The following is a 19,932-nucleotide window of genomic DNA, read 5'->3' as shown; positions in this document are numbered from 1 at the left end:
GACCTTGTGGGGGGCCGGGCTATATGTTGGGGAAAGAAAAAAAGAACAAATTCCTATGCCCCACAAATAATCCAGAGGTGCATTTTAAATAAAAGGACACATTCTACTCATATAAAAAGATGCTGATTCCCGGAACATCCAAGGGCCGGATTTAGAAGGCAATTGGGCCAGATCCGGCCCCCGGGCCTTAGTGTGCCTACCCATGCTCTAGAATAAATCTGAGTGTTGTAAGCCAAGCTACTCTGGGTTTGGCACAGTTGGAAGAGATGCCTTAAAAAAACCCAAAAACCAGCCCGCCCCACCCCCGCTACTGCATATTTAAAGGTCACATGCACACCATACATTTAAAATGCTATGGCTTCCTCCCCCCAAAGAATTCTGGGAGATGTAGTTTGTTAAGGATGCTTAGAGATCCCTATCCCCCTCAGAGAGAGCTACAATTCAGAGTCCCCTGTGAAGAGGGACTGACTGTTAAACTGCCCCGGGAAGAGAATACAGTGGTACCTCGGGTTACATACGCTTCAGGTTACATATGCTTCAGGTTACATACTCCATTAACCCAGAAATATTGCTTCAGGTTAAGAACTTTGCTTCAGGATGAGAACAGAAATTGTGCTCCGGTGGTGCGGCAGCAGCAGGAGGCCCCATTAGCTAAAGTGGTGCTTCAGGTTAAGAACAGTTTCAGGTTAAGTACCGACCTCCGGAACGAATTAAGTACTTAACCCGAGGTACCACTGTAGGGGTCTCCCGGCAGCTCTCAACACCCTCAACAAACTACAATTCCCAGGATTCTTTGGGCCGAGGCCATGATTGTCTAAAGTGGTATCAATAATTCTGTGCATATATCGTGTGAATGTGGCCTAAGAACAATTTGATACACAGGAACTGGAAAATTATCCTGGTTAACAACTTCACCTGCTAATGATCACAGCATGTAAGCAGTCCTGATAAAAAGAGATACCGCCTGCCTCAGGGTATTATTTGGTCCTTGTATGGGGTGGCAATGGGCTGTTGAATTTCCAAAGTACTTGGAATATGTGTCACTCTTACCTTTCAGGGCAGGGATATTCAAATATGATCATCTTTTTTCCTTTTCTTTAAAGAGCACACCAAGTGAGAACAGAAATCTGGAAGCGTAGCATTGGCTGGGCCCTATAGGAAGAGCACAGGGCAGGGTGAGTTGCACCCAATAATTTATGCCCTCGGTCAGAGCCTTGCAGCATCCACAGATGGGCAACTTAGGACCCAAGGGCCTCAGCCTAATGTGAGATGCTGTACTAAGGATCTGACAAAGACCTGAGTTCAAATTCCTCCCTCCTCTTCAGATATGAAGCTTGCTGTGTGAACTTGGGCCAGTCACCTGGTCGCTCGGCCTAAACTACTTCACAAGGTTCTTGTGAGAGCAGGGAAAAAATGGCGAGAGAATCATATACTGTACAGTGGTACCTTGGTTCTCGAATGTCTCTGTTGACGAACATTTCAGAACCTGAACACCGAAAACCCGGAAGTAAATGCTTCCATTTTCAAATGCGCCTCGGAAGTCGAATGGTTTCCGCTGTGTGTTTTTTCAATTTTCTCAACAGAATTTGCAGACAGCCCTTTGCGTCTCAGTTTTCGAACGTTTCGGAACTCGAACGGTCTTCCGGAACGGATTACGTTCGAGAACTGAGGTACTACTGTATGTCGCATGGCGCTCGTCAGAGTAAAGGTGGGGGTATCAATGCAATAATTTAATAATTTCACGTCGACGGGAAGTGAGACACAAAACCAGTGGGGTGGTGGAAGGAAGAGGGGGCTCTTCTGCAAGTGATCAGCTCTAACCTTTTGGTGGAAGCCCAGGGGGGTGAGAGAGAAAAGGTGAATGTGTGTGAGAGAAAGGAAAGGGTGTCAGAAAGAAGGTGAATGGAAGGGGGGCAGAGAGACAGAGAGAGGAAGACCCCCAGGCACCACTCCCAGCTCCCCAACAATTACCCCCAAGGAAATGCAGCCCTTGGCAGGAAAAGTTCCCCCACCCTTGACTCCTGGCAAGTCTAGTTTATTACAGGCATGGGGGAACCTCTGGATGTTGCTGGCTTCTAGCTCCCTTCACCCTCAGCCAGCATGCCCAATGGTCACAGACGGCGAAAGCTGTAGCCCAACAACACTGTGGAGGGTGGGTTGTGCAGGGGGAATACGGTCTTCATCCCTGCCATATTGCACAGTGGGGAAATGAAATGGGGAGGAACTTTTGGGCCAGGAGGAAAACCCAGGGGGCCACATAAGCACCCCTAGGCTTTATATCCTCCTGGCCAAGTGCCCATCTCGTCCAGCATCCTGTTCCCACAGTGGCCAAGCAGACAGCTCCTCAGAGAATCCCACAAGATCCTGGCCAGGGCCAAATTTAGGTCTGATGAGGCCCTAAGTTACTGAAGGTAATGGGGCCCTTTATATGTCCAGCTGTCCTTTGTCAACAACAAATTGTCACTGTTTTTTGTGTTGAATATATGCTATATAGTAATTTATGGACCTAATAGGTATCTAAAGCCATTTGCACATAACAAAATATGTGTTTTATCAAAGTAATTGTTTTTTATCTTATATTTTAGAAACGTACATCCAGTTTTTTTTCCCCTTTAATTTTTTGGGGGGCCCCCAAGAGAGTGGGGCCCTGAGCTATAGCTTGTCTAGCTTATACGTAAATCTGGCACCGATCCCGGCCCAAGAGCCCTCTCGCAATTGCTCTCTTATCCTCCACGTGGCCCAGCTGTGGAGATGGGACTTTCCTTGTGCTTCTTTGATTGGCAGGTGTTTGCCGGAGACCTGACGGGCCAGATCCTGGCCTGGCGTCACCTGTTGCATCTTCGGCGGGGTGGGCAGCTGGGAACGGGGACGACTTGCGGCGGCAGCCAAGCTCCTCCAAAGCCGCTTGGAGCGGGATCAGAGGAAACGGAGCCGCATTTGTACATAAAGGTCCGTGAAATCAACATGCCGTGGCAGGCCTTGGCTGCTGCAGCCGCACAACACTCAACAACGCAACCCCCCTTCTCCTGCGCCCCCGGAGCACGCATCCGATGCTTAGGCTGCCACGCTCCACTGCAGGCAGAACCGATACGGGGGGGGGGGGGAGAGGGAAAGTGTGGCAGGGTCCAACACAACAGGAAGACAGGATTGAGTCAGATCATTGTCAATACTGTCTGCACTGGCTGCCAGCGTCTCTCCAAAGCTTCCAGGGAGCAGCCAGGAGATGCCATTGGGCATTGAACCCACAGGCTAGATAAGCTACGTCCAATCTTACCAAGAGAGCCGCCAGGAAACACCGAAATTCTCTTGCCCAGGGCTCCATTGGACTGAATGGGGCTGCCATCATTTACTGGGAGTCATTTTGGACTCACAGCTGTCCATGGAGGCGCAGGTCAATTCTGTGTCCAGGGCAGCTGTCTACCAGCTCCACCTGGTACGCAGGCTGAGACCCTACCTGCCCGCGGACTGTCTTACCAGAGTGGTGCATGCTCTGGTTATCTCTTGCTTGGACTACTGCAATGCGCTCTATGTGGGGCTACCTTTGAAGGTGACCCAGAAACTACAACTAATCCAGAACGTGGCAGCTAGACTGGTGACAGGGGCGGCCGCCGAGACCACATAACACCGGTCCTGAAAGACCTACATTGGCTCCCAGTACGTTTCCAAGCACAATTCAAAGTGTTGGTGCTGACCTTGAAAGCCCTAAACGGCCTCGGCCCAGTATACCTGAAGGAGCGTCTCCACCCCCATCGTTCTGCCCGGACACTGAGGTCCAGCACCAAGGGCCTTCTGGCGGTTCCCTCATTGCGAGAAGCAAAGCTACAGTGAACCAGGCAGAGGGCCTTCTCGGTAGTGGCGCCCGTCCTGTGGAACGCCCTCCCATCAGATGTCAAAGAGATAAACAACTACCTGACATTTAGAAGACATCTGAAGGCAGCCCTGTTCAGGGAAGTTTTTAATGTGTGACATCTGTGTATTTTTGGAATTTGTGGAAGCCACCCAGAGTGGTTGGGGAAACCCAGCCAGATGGGCGGGGTACAAATAAATTATTATTATTATTATTATTATTATTATTATTATTATTATTATTATTACCCCAGCGCCCCCTAGAGGACAAGGACGTTGCAGTCCTTATTCCTCTCCCGCTGACCTTTTTCCCTACGAAGCAGGTTTATGGGGGATCTGGTTTTCTAATCAGGGGGCAGTAAAAAAAGAAAAAGGAAGGAAAAGCCACACACACAAATCTGTCCCCGCGCCCACATTTGTGCGACGCAGGCCCCCTCGTTGATTTGCAGGCTTCTGCCGGCAATTGCCCGGGCTCCTAGCGATGCCACCTGCCGCCGTTTTACGGCCGACACTAATTCTGCAGCCTTGATTTGTGGCGGGGGTTCTAATTGCCTCGTTTAGGCGTGGCGTTGGTGCAGGGGCCGTTAACGTCAGCCAGAGTTATACCGCGCTGCGCCGAAGGCGCCGGGGGAGGGGGGGCGAGGAGGGATAAATCCTACAAGCGTGCGAGCCGGGGAGGGTGGGGGCACGGCTGTCTGCGGCGAGAAGGGGGAGGCGAATGCGGCTGGCGGCTGGCCGCTTTTGTGCCGTGCGTGGGCGCAAACGGCCTCTCCAGCCCCCTCCCCAATCCAATTGAGGATCAGCAGGCAAGAAGCGCTCGGGAAATCGATCCCCGTTAAAAAATCAGGGGAAGCTTCCTGGCGGGGAGAGCTGATCAGGAAATAGAATTAATGCGCTATTGGGGAAGCGGTAAAATCACCTGCGTTACAGGTTGGCGGGATGGATATCGGCTCCGAGATGCGTGTTCACAGGATTAAGTAAATTATTAACGTTTGACCGAGGGGTGGGAGGGGTTCGAATTCTGCGGAAAGAAAGGGAAAATGGATTATGCAACCTGCGTACAGGAACAGGAAGCTGCCTGTTCAGGAAGAAGTCAGGCCACCAGGACACATCTGGCTTAGTACTGTCAGCACTGACTGGCAGCAGTGCTCCAGGGCTTCAGGCAGGGGAGAGACCCCACACCTACCTGGAGATGCTGGGGATCAAAATTGGGGCCTTCAGCATGCAAGACATGTGCTCTACAGCTGACCTATGGCCCTTTTCTTAAATACAATGGTTAAGAGTCTAGTCCTCATGGTTTTGAATAAAAAGGGCTGATTTAAATAGAAAGTTGCCTCATAATCAGACCATTGCGAATGAAGCCTTCGGCAGAAGCTCCACCAGAGAGTTACGGCCCTTCCCCATGGGCTAAACACCACACCCCAGAGCAGACATAGGGCACACCATGCAGATGGGAACCTAATTTCCTACTAATTTCACTCACCATTCATGGAAGAGGGGGCTTCACAGGTCACAGAAGCCCCTGAAACTCAACAGGGCCCAGTGTTGCTGATAAATGGCATTTTTATGTTGTGAACCGCCCTGAGATCTACCGCGGTATTCAACTTTAATAAATAATAATAAAATAATGAACTTGAAAGCTTGCTCAGCTTTGGAGGGTTAAGCTAAGTTCTGTCCAAAAGCAATTCTTTGCAACAATATGGTAGTGCTCATAAAAGAAAAAGATGCAGAATACCAGCATATGCATAATGGCACATGTTCACGTCAACTGGGATTTGCGCAGGAGATCTTCCTGGTGGATGGGGCCCCATGGGTCAGATCTGCCTGGCTTCCACTCTTAGTTCACATTCGAAATCTGCCACCGCAGGTGGGCTGCCTCGTTGCGTCTGACCAGTGGGCAACCCAGAGTCCTTCGCCCCCCAAAAGTGGGCTTTCCATTGTCCCCCAGAAGCTGGGACCTCCCCACTGCCCCTGCGAGGCGGCACACGAAACCGATTGGCATGGGCTGGGTCACCCGTTGCCACGGTGCCGGCGCCGTTCCCCCACTGGGCCCGGCTCGCCGCGGCATCTACACTAATTGCTGGCAGGCGGTCCGTAATTAAAACTTCCATCGTGACATTTCCTGACATCTCAATATCAAACACTGCAATTAATCCCACCCGCCTGTAAGGTCGCGGTACCGAGCGGCTGGGGGAGAAGAGGCGGAAGAGAACAAAAGGGAGCCAACGAAGCAGAGAGACGTCAGAGACCTCTTTTTTCTGCCCTGCACAGAGTTCTGGGCCTGATTTCAGAAGTTGGCATCGTTGGTGCCTGCCTTAAAGGAGGGGGCGTCTTCTCGCAAGACCCCCTGCAATCGCTGCTGGGACAGAGGCATGCACCAGCCTTCGCACCACCGCCAACTGGTACTCCATAAACTGCTGAACTACAACTCCCGTAATCTCTGAAACACCAGCCGTGCTGGCTAGGGCTGATGGTAGTCGTAGAATTGCAGAATTGTAAACTTGGAAGGGATCCCCTAAGGCCATCCAGTTCAACCCCCTGCAATTCAAGAGTTGTAGTTCGGCACCTTCAGATGTGGCTGGACTCCAGCACCCACCACTCTTGGCCACTGGCTGATGGAAGCCGAAGTCCAGCAATGTTTCAGGGTCCCCATTCCAGCAGAGAACCACCTGCAATCGCCGCTGCCACTGATACCGAGCTAAACCATTGGGTCTAGCTCGATAAGCCTGCATCGACCAGCAGCGGCCTCCAGGGTTTCAGACAGTAGGGACCGGGGCCGGCTCAAGACATTTTGCTGCCTGGGGCGAAAAACAAAATGGCGCCCTCCCCCAAGGCACATACAGAAGCTAGTTTGATCGGGAGTTGAATCTTACTCCGACGCTGGTGAGAAGAAAGTGTCTTCCACTGCAATTGAGGGCAGTAGACCACATGGCATTTGCAGCTATGTCCCCTCCAAGCACCTCAGCACCTGCCGCCTGAGGCAGCTGCCTCAATCTGCCTCATCGTAGGGCCGGCCCTGGATTGGGGGACAATCCCAGCCTTACCTGAAGACGCTGGGGATTGAACCTGGGACCTTCTGCACACAAAGGAGATGTTCTGCGACTGAGCTATGGCCCATCCTCTTCAGGTTACAAAGAGTCCAATCCCTTCAGATGACCTCTGTTTGCTAATTCCATTTTTTTAAGGCTACTGGACAGGAGCGGGGAAGAGATCTGGCTACAACTGGAAGGAGAAAATGGTGGATTTCATGACAAAAGAGCCCTTAAGCTTCTCACTGCCACCATTCTGCGCACGCGCCAGCATCCAAGGGGGAGAAACACCCCCACCAATTTGCCCTTCCCCAGCCTAAAACCAAAGGGATGCAACTTCAGATCTCTTGCCTAATGCACCCCCTGACTTTCTGGAAGCAGCCCCTGTACAACAGGGGTGGGGAATATTTATCAGCCCTGGGGGCCGCCTTCCCTTCTAGGAAACTTGGGGGGGGGCGCATGGTGGGCGGGCCAGTGGCCAAAGAGGGTGGGGCAACAAATGCTAATTGTGCCTTTGTACGGTAGGCTGCAAGGGATGCGGGTGGTGCTGTGGGTTAGCTTCAGCTAGGCTAATAAGCGGGTGGTCTAAACCACAGAGCCTAGGACTTGCTGATCAGAAGGTCGGCAGTTTGAATCCCCACAACGGAGTGAGCCCCCATTGCTCGGTCCCTGCTCCTGCCAACCTAGCAGTTTGAAAGCACATCAAAGTGCAAGTAGATAAATAGGTACCACTCCGGCGGGATGGTAAATGGCATTTCCGTGCGCTGCTCTGGTTCGCCAGAAGTGGCTTAGTCATGCTGGCCACATGACCCAGAAGCTGTACGCCGGCTCCCTCGGTCGATAAAGGGAGATGAGCGCCGCGACCCCAGAGTCGGCCACGACTTGACCTAATGGTCAGGGGTCCCTTTACCTTCACCTTTACAGTAGGCTGCTTTTAGCACACACCGACACAAAACCTTCTCTATCCTGCAACCGAAGGGCGTGGTCAAAGTCCAAGGGACATTCAGTTCAGGCAAAAGCACCCAAAAGAGGGTGCGATGCCAGGGCACTGAGGGGCGTGGGCCGGGGAGTGTTCTGAGGGCCAGAGGGAGACGGCCCCCAAAGGGCCGCATCCAGCTCACCGGCCTGAGGTTCCCTGCCGCCCCCATACGAAATCTCAGCTGCTGCTCCTGCACCCCCAACCCAGCAGCCGAAGACTTCCACATTCCACCAGCCACACAGCTCTCTCAGCCCCGCCATCCCGATATCCTAGCCTTCCCCCAATGTTCCTTCTGACTCTTCGGTGGGGAAGGAGGAACAGAAAGAAAGGGGGCCGAGTTTCCGAAACAATTTTATCGTTTGGCTCAGTCACTGACAATTAATGGTGGGGGGGGGGGACGGACCCCAACATATTTAAAATGAAGAAGTCGTAAACCAGAAATGGGTGACGCCGAGGAAGCGTCTTCATAGAAGACAAAAGCGCAGGCGTCAACATCGTCGTTCTCGCCGAGAACACAAGGTGGGGGGGCGGGGGGGGCTGACACAGTCCAGTTTTTTGCTTCCGGGCAGGGGAGAGAGAGAAGCCGAGCTCGACAGAGACATAAAACAGGGGCAAGGTGTGGGGAGAAGTCGCTGCTCCCCTTCTTTTAAAGCAGCTTGGCTTTGAGTGTCACGGACTGCAAAGTGTCTCTCCCCATCTTTGGCATATCAACAGTCCTGGACACAAATATTGTGAGTCCTTTGCTGCGCTGCAGAAGAGATATTTCAGTCTCTCCCCCCCTCCCCCAATTCCATGCCACTTCCCCCAAAAAACCAAATCTGAGTCCTTTTGGCGAGCTGGAAAATCCCCGTTCCGACACCATCGCGGTCACCAGAAACGGTCAACCTGACCTCCGACAGGAATGTCACCACGGAGAATCAACTCCTGTACGGAAGAGAACAAGAGAGATCCTGTTAAGAGGCAGACCAGGGGGGCTCAACTACCAAGGCCTTTCCCCACAACCTGGCTTCAAACCGACCCCCCCTCCCAGAACACGTGACATGACCATTAATGCAAAGGCTGCCTTGAAGCATGTGCAGAGTTCCTTCCTCTCCCCACTGAGGAATGTACAGACATTAAGAAGGGTCTGGCTGGGTCAGACCATTCCTTCTGTTGCCTGGAAGATAGACTGCTTCTGAACATGGGTGCTCTGTTTAGCTCCCCACATTAGCACACAACCAGAGATTTGCCCCCTCAAATTCAATTTATCTGATTGTCACCAGCAGGTTGACAAAAATATGATTGCTTCCTTACACCAAGAGTCTATCTAGCTCGATACTGTCTACACTGACTGGCAGCGGCTCTCCAGGTTTCCGGGCAGGGGCCAATTCTCAGCCTCACCTGGGGACTGACCCGGGGACCTTCAGCATTCAAAGCAGCTGCTCTGTCCCTGAGCTGCGGCCGATACACAGACACTACCCATGTTTTTAGTGCCCTTTGCTGACACGAATGGTCACGCCTCCTCCCGGTCTTTCATATTGGCTTTTGACATTTTCATGGTTCTGTTATTTGATTTTGAACCGCCTCCGCAGATTATGTGATTTGTTCTGTAATTTTCTGCCTTGTCCCTTCCCTCCTAATGTCCTGTTGCCAGTAGCTCAGCAGTTCTGCGGCTGTTTGTTGTCCACTTGTTTTAATCTCGCTTTATCTCCCCCCACCCCACCCCACCTACCCACTGGCTATTTCCAAAGTTCAGAGGTTAGCGCTGGTCCCTACACACAGTCAAAACAGCACCATCGAACAAGAAGAGGGAGAGATTGCCAAGAGGCATGGGGTGGAACCTCAGTCCTTGCAGGTACAGTGGTACCTCAGGTTAAGTACTTAATTCCTTCCAGAGGTCCATACTTAACCTGAAACTGTTCTTAACCTGAAGCACCACTTTAGCTAATGGGGCCTCCTGCTGCTGCCGCGCCGCCAGAGCACGATTTCTGTTTTCATCCTGAAGCAAAGTACTTAACCTGAAGCATTATTTCTGGCTTAGCAGAGTCTGTAACCTGAAGCGTATGTAACCTGAGGTACCACTGTATACCAAAAAAATATTTAGGGAGGTTAAAGCCCCCAGGGCAGGGGAGGAGAATCGACCCGTGAAGCCATTCCCCCAAAATCCTTATATCCCTGCCCTGGTCTTTGAGGAGCCTCTGTTAGCAGGCCTCCATGGCTCATATGCACAGTTTGCATCCATCGGCAGTTGAGTGTTCTGTATCATGGACGCTAGTTCTATGGAACTCCCTCCCAGCCGAGATCAAACAGGCCTCCTTCCCCTGTTGACCTTCCTGGAGCCTCTTTAATTTCAAAAAACAAAACAAATCCCAGCAAGCATTTTAACCGAATTCTGATCTTACAGTTTTAAGCTGCCTTTTGGATAAATGTTTATCGTGTTGTTGAGTTACCTGTGCGCCACCCGAAGGCAGCTGCAATTAAGCTGTATCTAAACAGTCGAAATAAACAAGTTAAATGTCCTAACGTGTAAGAGATGTAGGACAGTCGAGGAGGCCAACTCCAGAGGCGGCGAGCTCGCTGTGATGGCCTGGGATTCGGACTCAGAGGCTGAACCTGAGGAATCCCAGCCTGCACAGGAGTCCCCCGCTCCAGAACCAGCTGAGCCAGGGCTGGGGCCTGAGCCTGAAGGGTCCTCACCTGTGATGGATCCTCAGGTGCAGGCACCAGCTGAGTCTGCTCTGGTGCTCCATTCTCAGCCCCGTCAGGGGAAGAGGAGGTTGCCTCTGGGTCTGGTAACCCTCCAGCCTCTCCTGAGCTGCAGAGGCTCAGGGCAGAGAGGCGGAGGGAACTACCGTATTTTTCGCCCTAAAGGACGCACTTTTTCCCCTCCAAAAATGAAGGGGAAATGTGTGTGCGTCCTATGGGGCGAATGCAGGCTTTCGCTGAAGCCTGGAGAGCGAGATGGGTCAGTGCGCACCGACCCCTCTCGCTCTCCAGGCTTCGGGCAGCTCTCCGCAAGCCTTTGGAGCTCGGCGCGACTTCCCGCCGGGCTCCCAAGGCTTGCGGATAGCAGCCTGTTCTGGGAGCTGGGGTCGGGGGAAGCTCGGGCTTCAACCGCCCCAGCCCTGCGCTTGGGGGGGGGGGGGAAATAAATTTTTTTTCTTTATTTCCCCCCAAAAAAGCTAGGTGCGCCCTATGGGCCGGTGCGCCCTATAGGGCGAAAAATACGGTAAGTTCCTGCAGGAGGAGTGCTCGCCTCCAGGCCAGGAGAGGCGAGTCACCTGTGGACTGGGGCCGCCCTATGCCTCGGGGCAGATAAAAGCCAGTCAGCCCCAGTCCCAGGTTGCGGGAGCAACATTGTTGGTAGCCTGTTCCTGCCTGCACCCTGTCCTGCTCTTCTGCCAGAGTTCCTGATCTCGCCCGACTCCCTGCCTTGGACCCTGCTTCAGCTTTGACGGACAGCCTCCATACCGGACCCTGACCTCGGACTGGACTTGGACCTTGCCTCTCGGTTAGCCCCCGAGACCAGCACACTCGCCTTCCCTGGATTTATTTAAGCAGAGGGTGGGTGGACGGCCGTCAAGGATGCTGAACATTGTGAGATCCCTGCGCCAAGCATGAGGTCAGGAGAGATGGCCTCTCCAGACCTCTCCAAACTCTAAAATCCAACTCTTTTCATTCACCTCTTAAGGCACTCTGTACAGTCATACCTCGGGTTATAGACGCTTCAGGTTGTGCGATTTTGGGTTGCGCACCGTGCCGAACCCAGAAGTACCAGAACAGGTTACTTCCAGCTTTCGGCACTTGCACATGTGCAGAAGCGCTAAATCGTGCTTTGCGCATAAGCGCCAATCGCAACCCATGCATGTGCATGCGCAGTGCTGCGGGTTGCGAACGTGCTTCCCGCAAAGATCATGTTCGCAACCCGAGAGTCCACTGTATATCAAGGACGGGCAACCTGTGGCCCTCCCAGAGATTGCTGGACTCCAACTCCCATCAGCCCTAGCCAGCATGGCCATTGGTCAAGGATGGTGGACTGCCCAGCTCAATACTGTCTGCTCTGACTGGCAGCAACCCTCCAGGGTTTCAGGCAGGCGTCTCTACCCAGAAACCCTGCAAAGCAAATGCACTGAGCTACCTCAATTCCTCCAGAAAAGAAGTAAGATTCCAGTCCTCATGGTTCCAACTCAAGTGTGGGGGAACCTTTGGTCTACCCTGAGGTTGCTGGGCTCCCAACATCCCTGCCGATTGGCTATGCTGGAACTGCTGGGAGCCAGAGTCCAACATCCTCTGGGAAGGCTGCAGGATCTCCCATCCTTGCTGTAGCTGTAGCCTGCATTGTAGATCCTGCATTAATGAGGGGGCCAGAGTCAATATCCTTCATGGTCCTACTGTTATGGCTTTATTTAAACTCTTATTTCTTTATATGATTTCTCTCCTACCCTTCCTCCCAAAGGAGCCCAGGGCGGTAAGCAGCAAGGGATAAAACAAAACAAAACAAAAATATTGTAAACAATCCCAATACAGATGCAGGCTAAGATCTTTATATTTGTAACAGGAAGGTCTTCAGAAGGTGCCGATAAGAAAACAGTGCCTGGCACCTGCCTAATATTCACTGGGAGAGAATTCCAGAGAGTTGGGAAAAGACCTGCTAATAAGATGATAACTACAGGTGGCCTTCACCTGGAAAGCACAGTGATCCATTGGTTATATAGGGGCAAGACGATCTTCCAGGCATCCTGGTCCCATGCTATAGAGGACTTTCTGAACCAGAACCAGCACATTGAATTTAGCCTCATCACCAATTGGTAGCCAGGGTAGTTCTTTCAACAGTGGGGTAATGTGTTGCCAATATCCTTCCCCAGCGAGCAGCTGAGCCGCCGCATATCGCACCAGTTGCAGCTTCTGGACCAACATCAAGGGCAGCCCCACACAGAGAGCATTGTAGTAGTCTAGCCAAAAGGTTTCCCCCTTGGCCCACCACCACCTTGCCTGCTCCAAGCCTTACCTCCAGGCCAAAGGTCTTCCTCTTGCCTCAGCGGATCCAAACGGAGAAGGGGGTGGGCCTACTGAGACTTATGGGGGTGTCCTGGCCCCTTTCGGCTGGGTTGACGCAGCATCTGGGAGTTCAGCTCGTCTCTGGGGAGCAAGGGGTCCGGCTGTGAAGGAGGCCCACCAGTACACCGCCTCTGAGTTCTAAAGTGCCAAGTGAGGAATCCAGCATCCTTGCGAGTGGGGGACGAGGATGACCAAGCGCCGCCCTCGCTCCTCACCCCGGCCTGGAGCCTCTTAAGAGTCCCCGGCCCTGGGGGTGGGGGTGGGGTCAGAGCCACAGGAAGGGTAAGAGAGCCAGCCCCAAGCAGGCCCCGCTGGACCAGGAAGGGGCAGAGCTATGTCCGGGGGCTACAGCGGCATCTGTGTGGGGAGAACAGAGAAAAAAATGGGGAGTTGTTGTTGTTGTTGTTGTTGTGTGTTATGACCATTTGACTGGGTTGCCTGAACCACTCTTGGCAGCTCCCAGCAAAATATTAAGAACAAAATAAAACATCAAACATTAAAAACTTCCCTATACAGAGTTGCCTTTAAACGTCTTCTAAAAGTCAGATACAGTCATACCTTGGGTTACAGCCGCTTCAGGTTGTGTTTTTTTGGGTTACGGACCACCAAAACCCTGAAGTACTGGAACAGGTTACTTCCGGGTTTCAGCGGTTGCGAATGCGCAGAAGCGCTAAATCGTGCTTTGCGCAGAAGCACCGAATCACAACCCACGCGTGCGCAGATGCGGGTTGCGAACGTGCAACCCGCACGGATCACGTTTGGAACCCGAGCATCCAGTGTACAGTGCAACCTCAGTTGTCAAACGTAATCCGTTCCGGAAGACCATTCGACTTCCAAAATGTTTGACAACCGAGGTGCAATTGCCGGTTGGCAAATTCCTTTTTAAAAAATGGAGAAACATGCCTCGGAAGCCATTTGACTTCCGAGGTGCGTACGAAAATGGAAGCATTCACTTCTGGGTTGTTGGCGTTTGGGTTCTGAATCGTTCGGCTTCCAAAGCGTTCGACAACCGAGGTTCCACTGCACAGTGGTACCTGTAGATACGAACGGGATCTGTTCCGGAGCCCTGTTCGCATCTAGAGGTAAACGTATCTAGCGATGGCACGTCTGCACGCACACACACGCGCGTCGCTTTTCGCTGCTTCTGCGCATGACGTCATTTTGAGCTTCTGCGCATGCGCAAGTGGCGAAACCCGGAAGTAACGCGCTCTGCTACTTCCGGGTTGCCACGGAGCGCAACTTGAAGCAAATTTAACCCAAGGTATGACTGTAGTTGTTTGTTTCCTTGACATCTGATGGGAGAGCATTCCACAGGGTGGGCGCCACCACCGAGAAGGCCCTCTGCCTGGTTTCCTGTGGCTTCACTTTTCACAGTGAGGGAACTGCCAGAAGGCCCTTGGCTGGATGATGGGAGGTACCAGTAGGTACCAAATAGGCAGAGATGTGGAGAACCTTCGGCCCATCCAACGGCCCAACCAATCAGGGACCATATTAAATGCACTTACAAAGGTATAAAGCGGGAACTCATGAACCCCCAGATGCCCATGAACCCCCAGATGTTTTCAGATGCCAACTCCCACCATCCCCAGCTGCAATTGACTGATGCTCAGGGATGATGAGAGTCCCTCGCTACCCCTTATCCCTGCAATTCCATCCTCAAAGTCCCGCCTAGTTCTAATTTCCTTTTCCTTTCTCCCCCCGTTTTCTTAAAATGAACTCTAATAACAAACAGGTTTCAAGAAATGAAGAAACATTAGTTGTTTAAAAAAAGGTACATTGTCACAATTGCCAATAAAAAAGCATAGCATACAGCAGTGTGATTTACTGCGTCAATAATAACACATGCCAAGAGGAAAAGGGTGTGCGGCCTATAATTGCAAAAGGCTCCGTGGTCTGAATCAAAACAGGTACATGTTTTTATTTCAAAAAGGGAGATAAAGAATAACTTCAGACAGCGGTAGATCGAGACAATCGCATAGACCTGAGGTTACCTGGAGCCTTGGTGATTGCATATAAAATAAAATTGGATCAAATGCCAAGGAGGCCACCTCAAGCCTTTTTGGCCCCTGAAAACCTCCAGCTTGTGCAATATTTTATTTCCCAAAAAGGTGATTTGCCAAATCTTGGAATACCAATAATTGGTGCTAATCTTCTCTCTCTCTCTCCGTCTTCCCCACCACCCTCCTTCCTCAAGACTGTCTTCCGCGTGTGTGAACTCTTTGGCAAAACACCTGAGTGGGTTGCCAACTTTCCTGTAAGTTTTAACAACACCTATTAACACCAGCTTGAGCCACGCTGCACACACTTTTAGCCTGAGGGGAGATAAGCTCCCGCTCTGTGTTCCCGGTGTGGTGTAAAAGTCAAGAGTGTTTGCCTAGGACCTCGGAGGCCAGGGTTCGAATCCCCAACCAACCATGCTTGCCTCTCAGCCTAACCTACCTCACAGGGCTGCTGTGAGGATAAAATGGGGAAGGGGAAGATTCATAAATATGCCACCTTGAGCTCCTTGGGGGGAAAGGTGAGATATAAATGAAACGAATAACAATAATAAATAAAAGCTTCGCTGGCCAGTTGGAGCTCCCCCCATTTTGCTCAAGGCACAAGAGCGGTTAGGCTGGTTTTTAAGGGTCAGTTGGCAACCTTTTCGCTGTCATCGCTGACTGGATTGAAGCCTAAGAACGCATCAGCTAGATCTACTCAGTCAGTGTACATTTCAGCTGCCTTCCCATCACCTCCTCAGTCTTTGTCATGGACAGAGAAATGTGTGATTGTAAGCTCTTTGGAGAAGAGAACTTTCCTCTGTTTGTCATATTCCTCAGTAAAGCACAAGGCACACTGAGGATGCCTTTTTAAAATCATGCGCTTTAAATGCAACAAACTGCCTTGCTGCTACCCCCTTGCGCGAGCCCCACTCACCCTCGGAGCTGCCTCTCCCACGTGGTTGAGATTTGGGACCCTCCGTCACAGGCTCTACGGCTAGAATAAAAACGAACGGGTCAGTTCAGAAGGCGCAGACAGGACCAAACGTCCTCTCCCGGTCCTTGACGAGTTTCCCCCTCAATATATACACATTTAAGGAAAGCAGATCTAGCTAAAGTGGAACACCCATTATCTAAATCAGGGGCAGGGAAACTTGCAGAGATGGAGGGCCACATTCCGTTCTGGACAAGCTTCCGGGGGCCGCACACCAGTAGTGGGCAGGGCCACAGGGAAAAGGAGGCGGGGGGCAATAAATGCAATTTTTACCTTGGTACGCTAGACTAGTTTCTACACACAGAGATCAAGGGCATATTCCAGCCAGGCAAAAACATTCAGGGAGGGTTGGGCCAGTGAAGGGGTGTGGCTTAGGGAGAGTCTTAGGGGCCAGAGAGTGAGGTCTCGAGGGCCACATTTGGCTTGAGGTTTTCCTATCCCTGATCTCCAGGTTGGCTTTTCAGAATTTTCTCCTGCTCCTTATCGGAGAAGCGATTGCTGAACAATTCAGGTGTACATAGGTCAGTTTATTTCTCTGAGTGGATTATTTACTTGGTTCTCTGTACCGGGGGGGGGGGGGGGGATCCCTGCAGATGCCTATTATTCCCCCCATCCCTGCCTGAACAAGACGGACAGACAATAGACGGACTCACTGGTTGTCTTGCAGCAAACTGAAACCCGCAGTTTCAAGCAGCGTCCGGGACTCTCTGCAGTGGGGATAGCTATGGGGAGGGAAAAGACCCAGAGATAAGAGAGAGGGCGGTTAGAATGCAAGAAAGTCAAACCTCCCAGCACCAAACTACAGCCCCCATAACCCTTTGGGGGAAGCACATGGTTAAACGACGGAAGCAGCCCCCACAGAAGGCAATGATGGCCACCAATTTGGATAGTTTTACAAGAGGACTGGACAAATTCACGGAGGAGAAAGCTGTCAATGGTTAATGGCTGCGATGGCTGAGCTCTGTCTCTGCAGTTGGAGGCTTCTGAATACCATTTGCTGGAAACCACAAGACGGGAGAGGGCTTCTGTGTGCGAATCCTGCTTGCAGGTTCCCCAGAGGCATCTGGTTGGACAGGATGCTGGCCTATAGATGGGCCATTGGCCTGATCCAGCTCTTGTTATGTTCTTCCAAGGAGCTCAAGGAAGGGAACAAGGTGTCGCTGCCCCCTCCTCCATTTAATCCTTGCAACGACCCAGTGGGGCAGAGAGAGAAATGGCCTCAGAGCCACTCAATGAGTTTGTGACCAAGTGAAGGTTTGAACCCAGGGTCTCCCAGGCCCCAGTCTGGCCCTCTAACCACTACACCACATAGGCGGTCAAGGGCAGGGTTAGGGCTCAGTCACAGATGCCATAACAATGAATGGGTGAGGTTAAGTTCACAGATTACCAGAAAGGGTTCAGAGGAGCACCCAAAACTTAGCCACTGTCCAAACAGGGCTATTATTTCTGAATACTGGTGCCACCTTGAGCTCCCTGGAGAAAAAGGTGGGATATAAATGCCACAGATAAACACACCATATCCTAAACCCTCTATGTGGCCTTTGGATCAACAGCGTGATATAAATTTATTAAATCAAGAAATACATTTGAATACAAATAAATACATTTTTAAACCCCCCCCCCCAAAAATTGACACACACACAGAAATGTAACAGAGAAAGTGCTGCTTAACCCCATCTCAAAACTTGTAAATTAAAACTTTGCCGAAATGGCAAAAGTAACTGGGAAGCTCAGGGACCAAGAAGACAAGATCTTTTTTAAACACAGTTGTAATGTAACAGTATGTATGGATCATTTAGAAAGATTTAAAAATGTGATATGCAGTTGAAAATAGGATCGATAGGGCCCATGGAAGGGATTTGGGTGGGAGCGGGGAGTCAGGAGATTCAGAGTAATTTTGACATTCGGATTTGGAATGGGTTTTTATATAGATTATTGAAAATCAAATAAAAAATTATTTTTTAAAAAAAAGTTTGGTGCAGAACTAAATCCCATTCATAACTCTCTCTCAGAGAAAACCTTGTACAATTTGGCCCTCAAGTCGACTCGGAACCATCCCATCCATGCCTGCCAAAGGCCCAACTCACAGATATAGTAGTAGTCATGGCCCAACTGAAACTCAAAGCCCAGCGAGAAAGGGGTGAACCTCTGGATTTTCTCTGAGAAGCGGACCGGCCCGTAAGGAGCGTAGGGCCGGTTGCATTCCCAGCGTTTGAAGGCTCCCGGCGTCTCGTAGCAGCCCCGGTAGCCCTCAATGTCCACCATGAGCAAAGTGAAGGATTCTGGGCTCCCCGCTGCCAGAGGCTGCTCGTAGTGCGGGCAGTAGATATCCAGGTAATCGTTGATGGAGACCTGGACGGCATAGTCTTCTTCGAGGAATCTGCGAATGGGGAGAAGCAAATCAGTCAGCTGCCAAAGCGATCAGGGGATAGGGAGGAGTTTTGAGCCAGAGGGCCACATTCCTTGCAGGGCAACTTTCTGGGGGCAGTGTGGCAGGGTTGGGCGGGACCATGCTCAAAAGCCGAAGGAGCAACGGCGGTAAACCTTTGGGCAATAGGCTGGTGAGTTGCTACGAACAGACTTGCCCATGCCCCTCTGTTTCCTACATCCTGGCAAGGAAGAGGCATGACCAGGGTTCGAGGACACATTCCAGCCAGGCAAAAGCTCTAAAGAGTGGCCAAAACAAAGTCAATGAGAGATGAGGCCTGGGTAGAGTCTTAAGGGCAAGATGGAGAGAATATGTATTTTTTCGGCATATCAGTTATGATTAAATGGGCACAAGATGTTGGACATAACATAAGGATGGCTGACTGGGAACAGTTATGGACCACAGGTATGAAATTTACGGCATGTAATGCCCTAAGAGAAAATTTAATGAAAATGATTTATAGGTGGTACATGACACCAGTCAAGCTTGCAAAAAATTATCATTTGCCCGACAATAAATGTTGGAAATGTAATGAGACTGAAGGTACATTCTTTCACCTTTGGTGGACATGCCCAAAGATTAAGACATTCTGGGAGATGATCTATAACGAAATGAAAAAGGTACTCAAATATACCTTTCTGAAGAAACCAGAGGCCTTTCTCCTGGGCATGGTTGGCCAATTGGTGTCAAAGAAGGATAGAATTTTTTTTTATGTATGCAACAACAGCAGCAAGAATACTCATCGCGAAGTATTGGAAGACACAAGATTTACCCACCCGGGAAGAATGGCAGATGAAGTTGATGGACTATATGGAATTGGCGGAAATGACTGGCAGAATCCGAGACCAGGGAGAAGAGTCGGTGGAAGAAGACTGGAAAAAGTTTAAAGACTATTTACAGAAATACTGTAAAATTAATGAATGTTAGGAAACTGTTGGAATGAAGTTATATGGCTTTAGTAGAAATGTTATAAGGAATTAAGTATAAATAGACTAATAGAGTATTAAAGGGAAAAATAAGGTTAGAATGTGTTAAGATAATTAAAGGATAGAAAGCAGAGGAAGATGGAAAGGAATTGCTGAAACAATTAATAGAAGTGGAATACGAAAAGGGAGGTGTGAGGAGGTCATTGAAATAAGCGAATGAAAGATAAGATATTGAAACTGTTTGATGTGTTTTAAACTGTTTTTGTTTTGTTTTGTTAGTTTAATGTGTTAGTGTTAGGTATTGTTTTTGTATTGTATTGTTTATTTCCTTTTCTGTAGTGTTTAAATTGTTGGAAAAGTAATAAATATTTTTTTTTTTAAAAAAAGAGAGAATATGTATTTTTTCTGTGCCCCTTCCTAGATGGGGCACTTTCTGGAAGGAGAAGAACCCGGATTAAAACGAGCCTGGCATCTAAAAAACAGCAATGACAACAGAAAAGGTAAAAGGTTGCTTTTGATTAAGTGACCCAGTGTAGTATTGGGTGCAAAAGGAAGATCCCTAAGAATGAGCTTTCTTTAAAAACAAAGCACCACCCAACAGCAATTACGTTTCTAGTTCTCATGGGCAAAATAGGCCAAAAGCATGCAGTGAACAGAAGCCGGGGGAGCTGCAGAAGACGGAGAAGATTATCAGAGAGTTCTTTGGAGACACGT

General features: G+C 50.5%; 1 protein-coding gene across 2 annotated transcripts in view; it reads right to left on the bottom strand.

The window, feature by feature from the left end:
* Positions 1–8,192: 8,192 nt before the first annotated feature.
* EFNA4 (ephrin A4) overlaps positions 8,193–19,932 on the bottom strand; it is a 31,293-nt gene continuing 19,553 nt past the window's right edge. For both annotated transcript variants that reach the window (XM_080984866.1, XM_080984865.1), the window contains exons 2-6: positions 17,952–18,244; positions 16,518–16,586; positions 15,808–15,867; positions 12,842–13,248; positions 8,193–8,778 (exon numbers count right to left, since the gene is read on the bottom strand). In XM_080984866.1, the coding sequence (XP_080840992.1) occupies positions 13,157–13,248; positions 15,808–15,867; positions 16,518–16,586; positions 17,952–18,244 (514 nt within the window). In that variant the 3' untranslated portion in view covers positions 8,193–8,778; positions 12,842–13,156. The remainder of the gene's footprint in view (positions 8,779–12,841; positions 13,249–15,807; positions 15,868–16,517; positions 16,587–17,951; positions 18,245–19,932) is intronic.

Source organism: Podarcis pityusensis, assembly GCF_964106645.2.
Source record: "Podarcis pityusensis genome assembly, chromosome: 16".
Taxonomy (NCBI): Eukaryota; Metazoa; Chordata; class Lepidosauria; order Squamata; family Lacertidae; genus Podarcis; species Podarcis pityusensis.
Note: the sequence above shows the minus strand (reverse complement) of the source record. Positions and strands in the feature narration are given on the sequence as shown.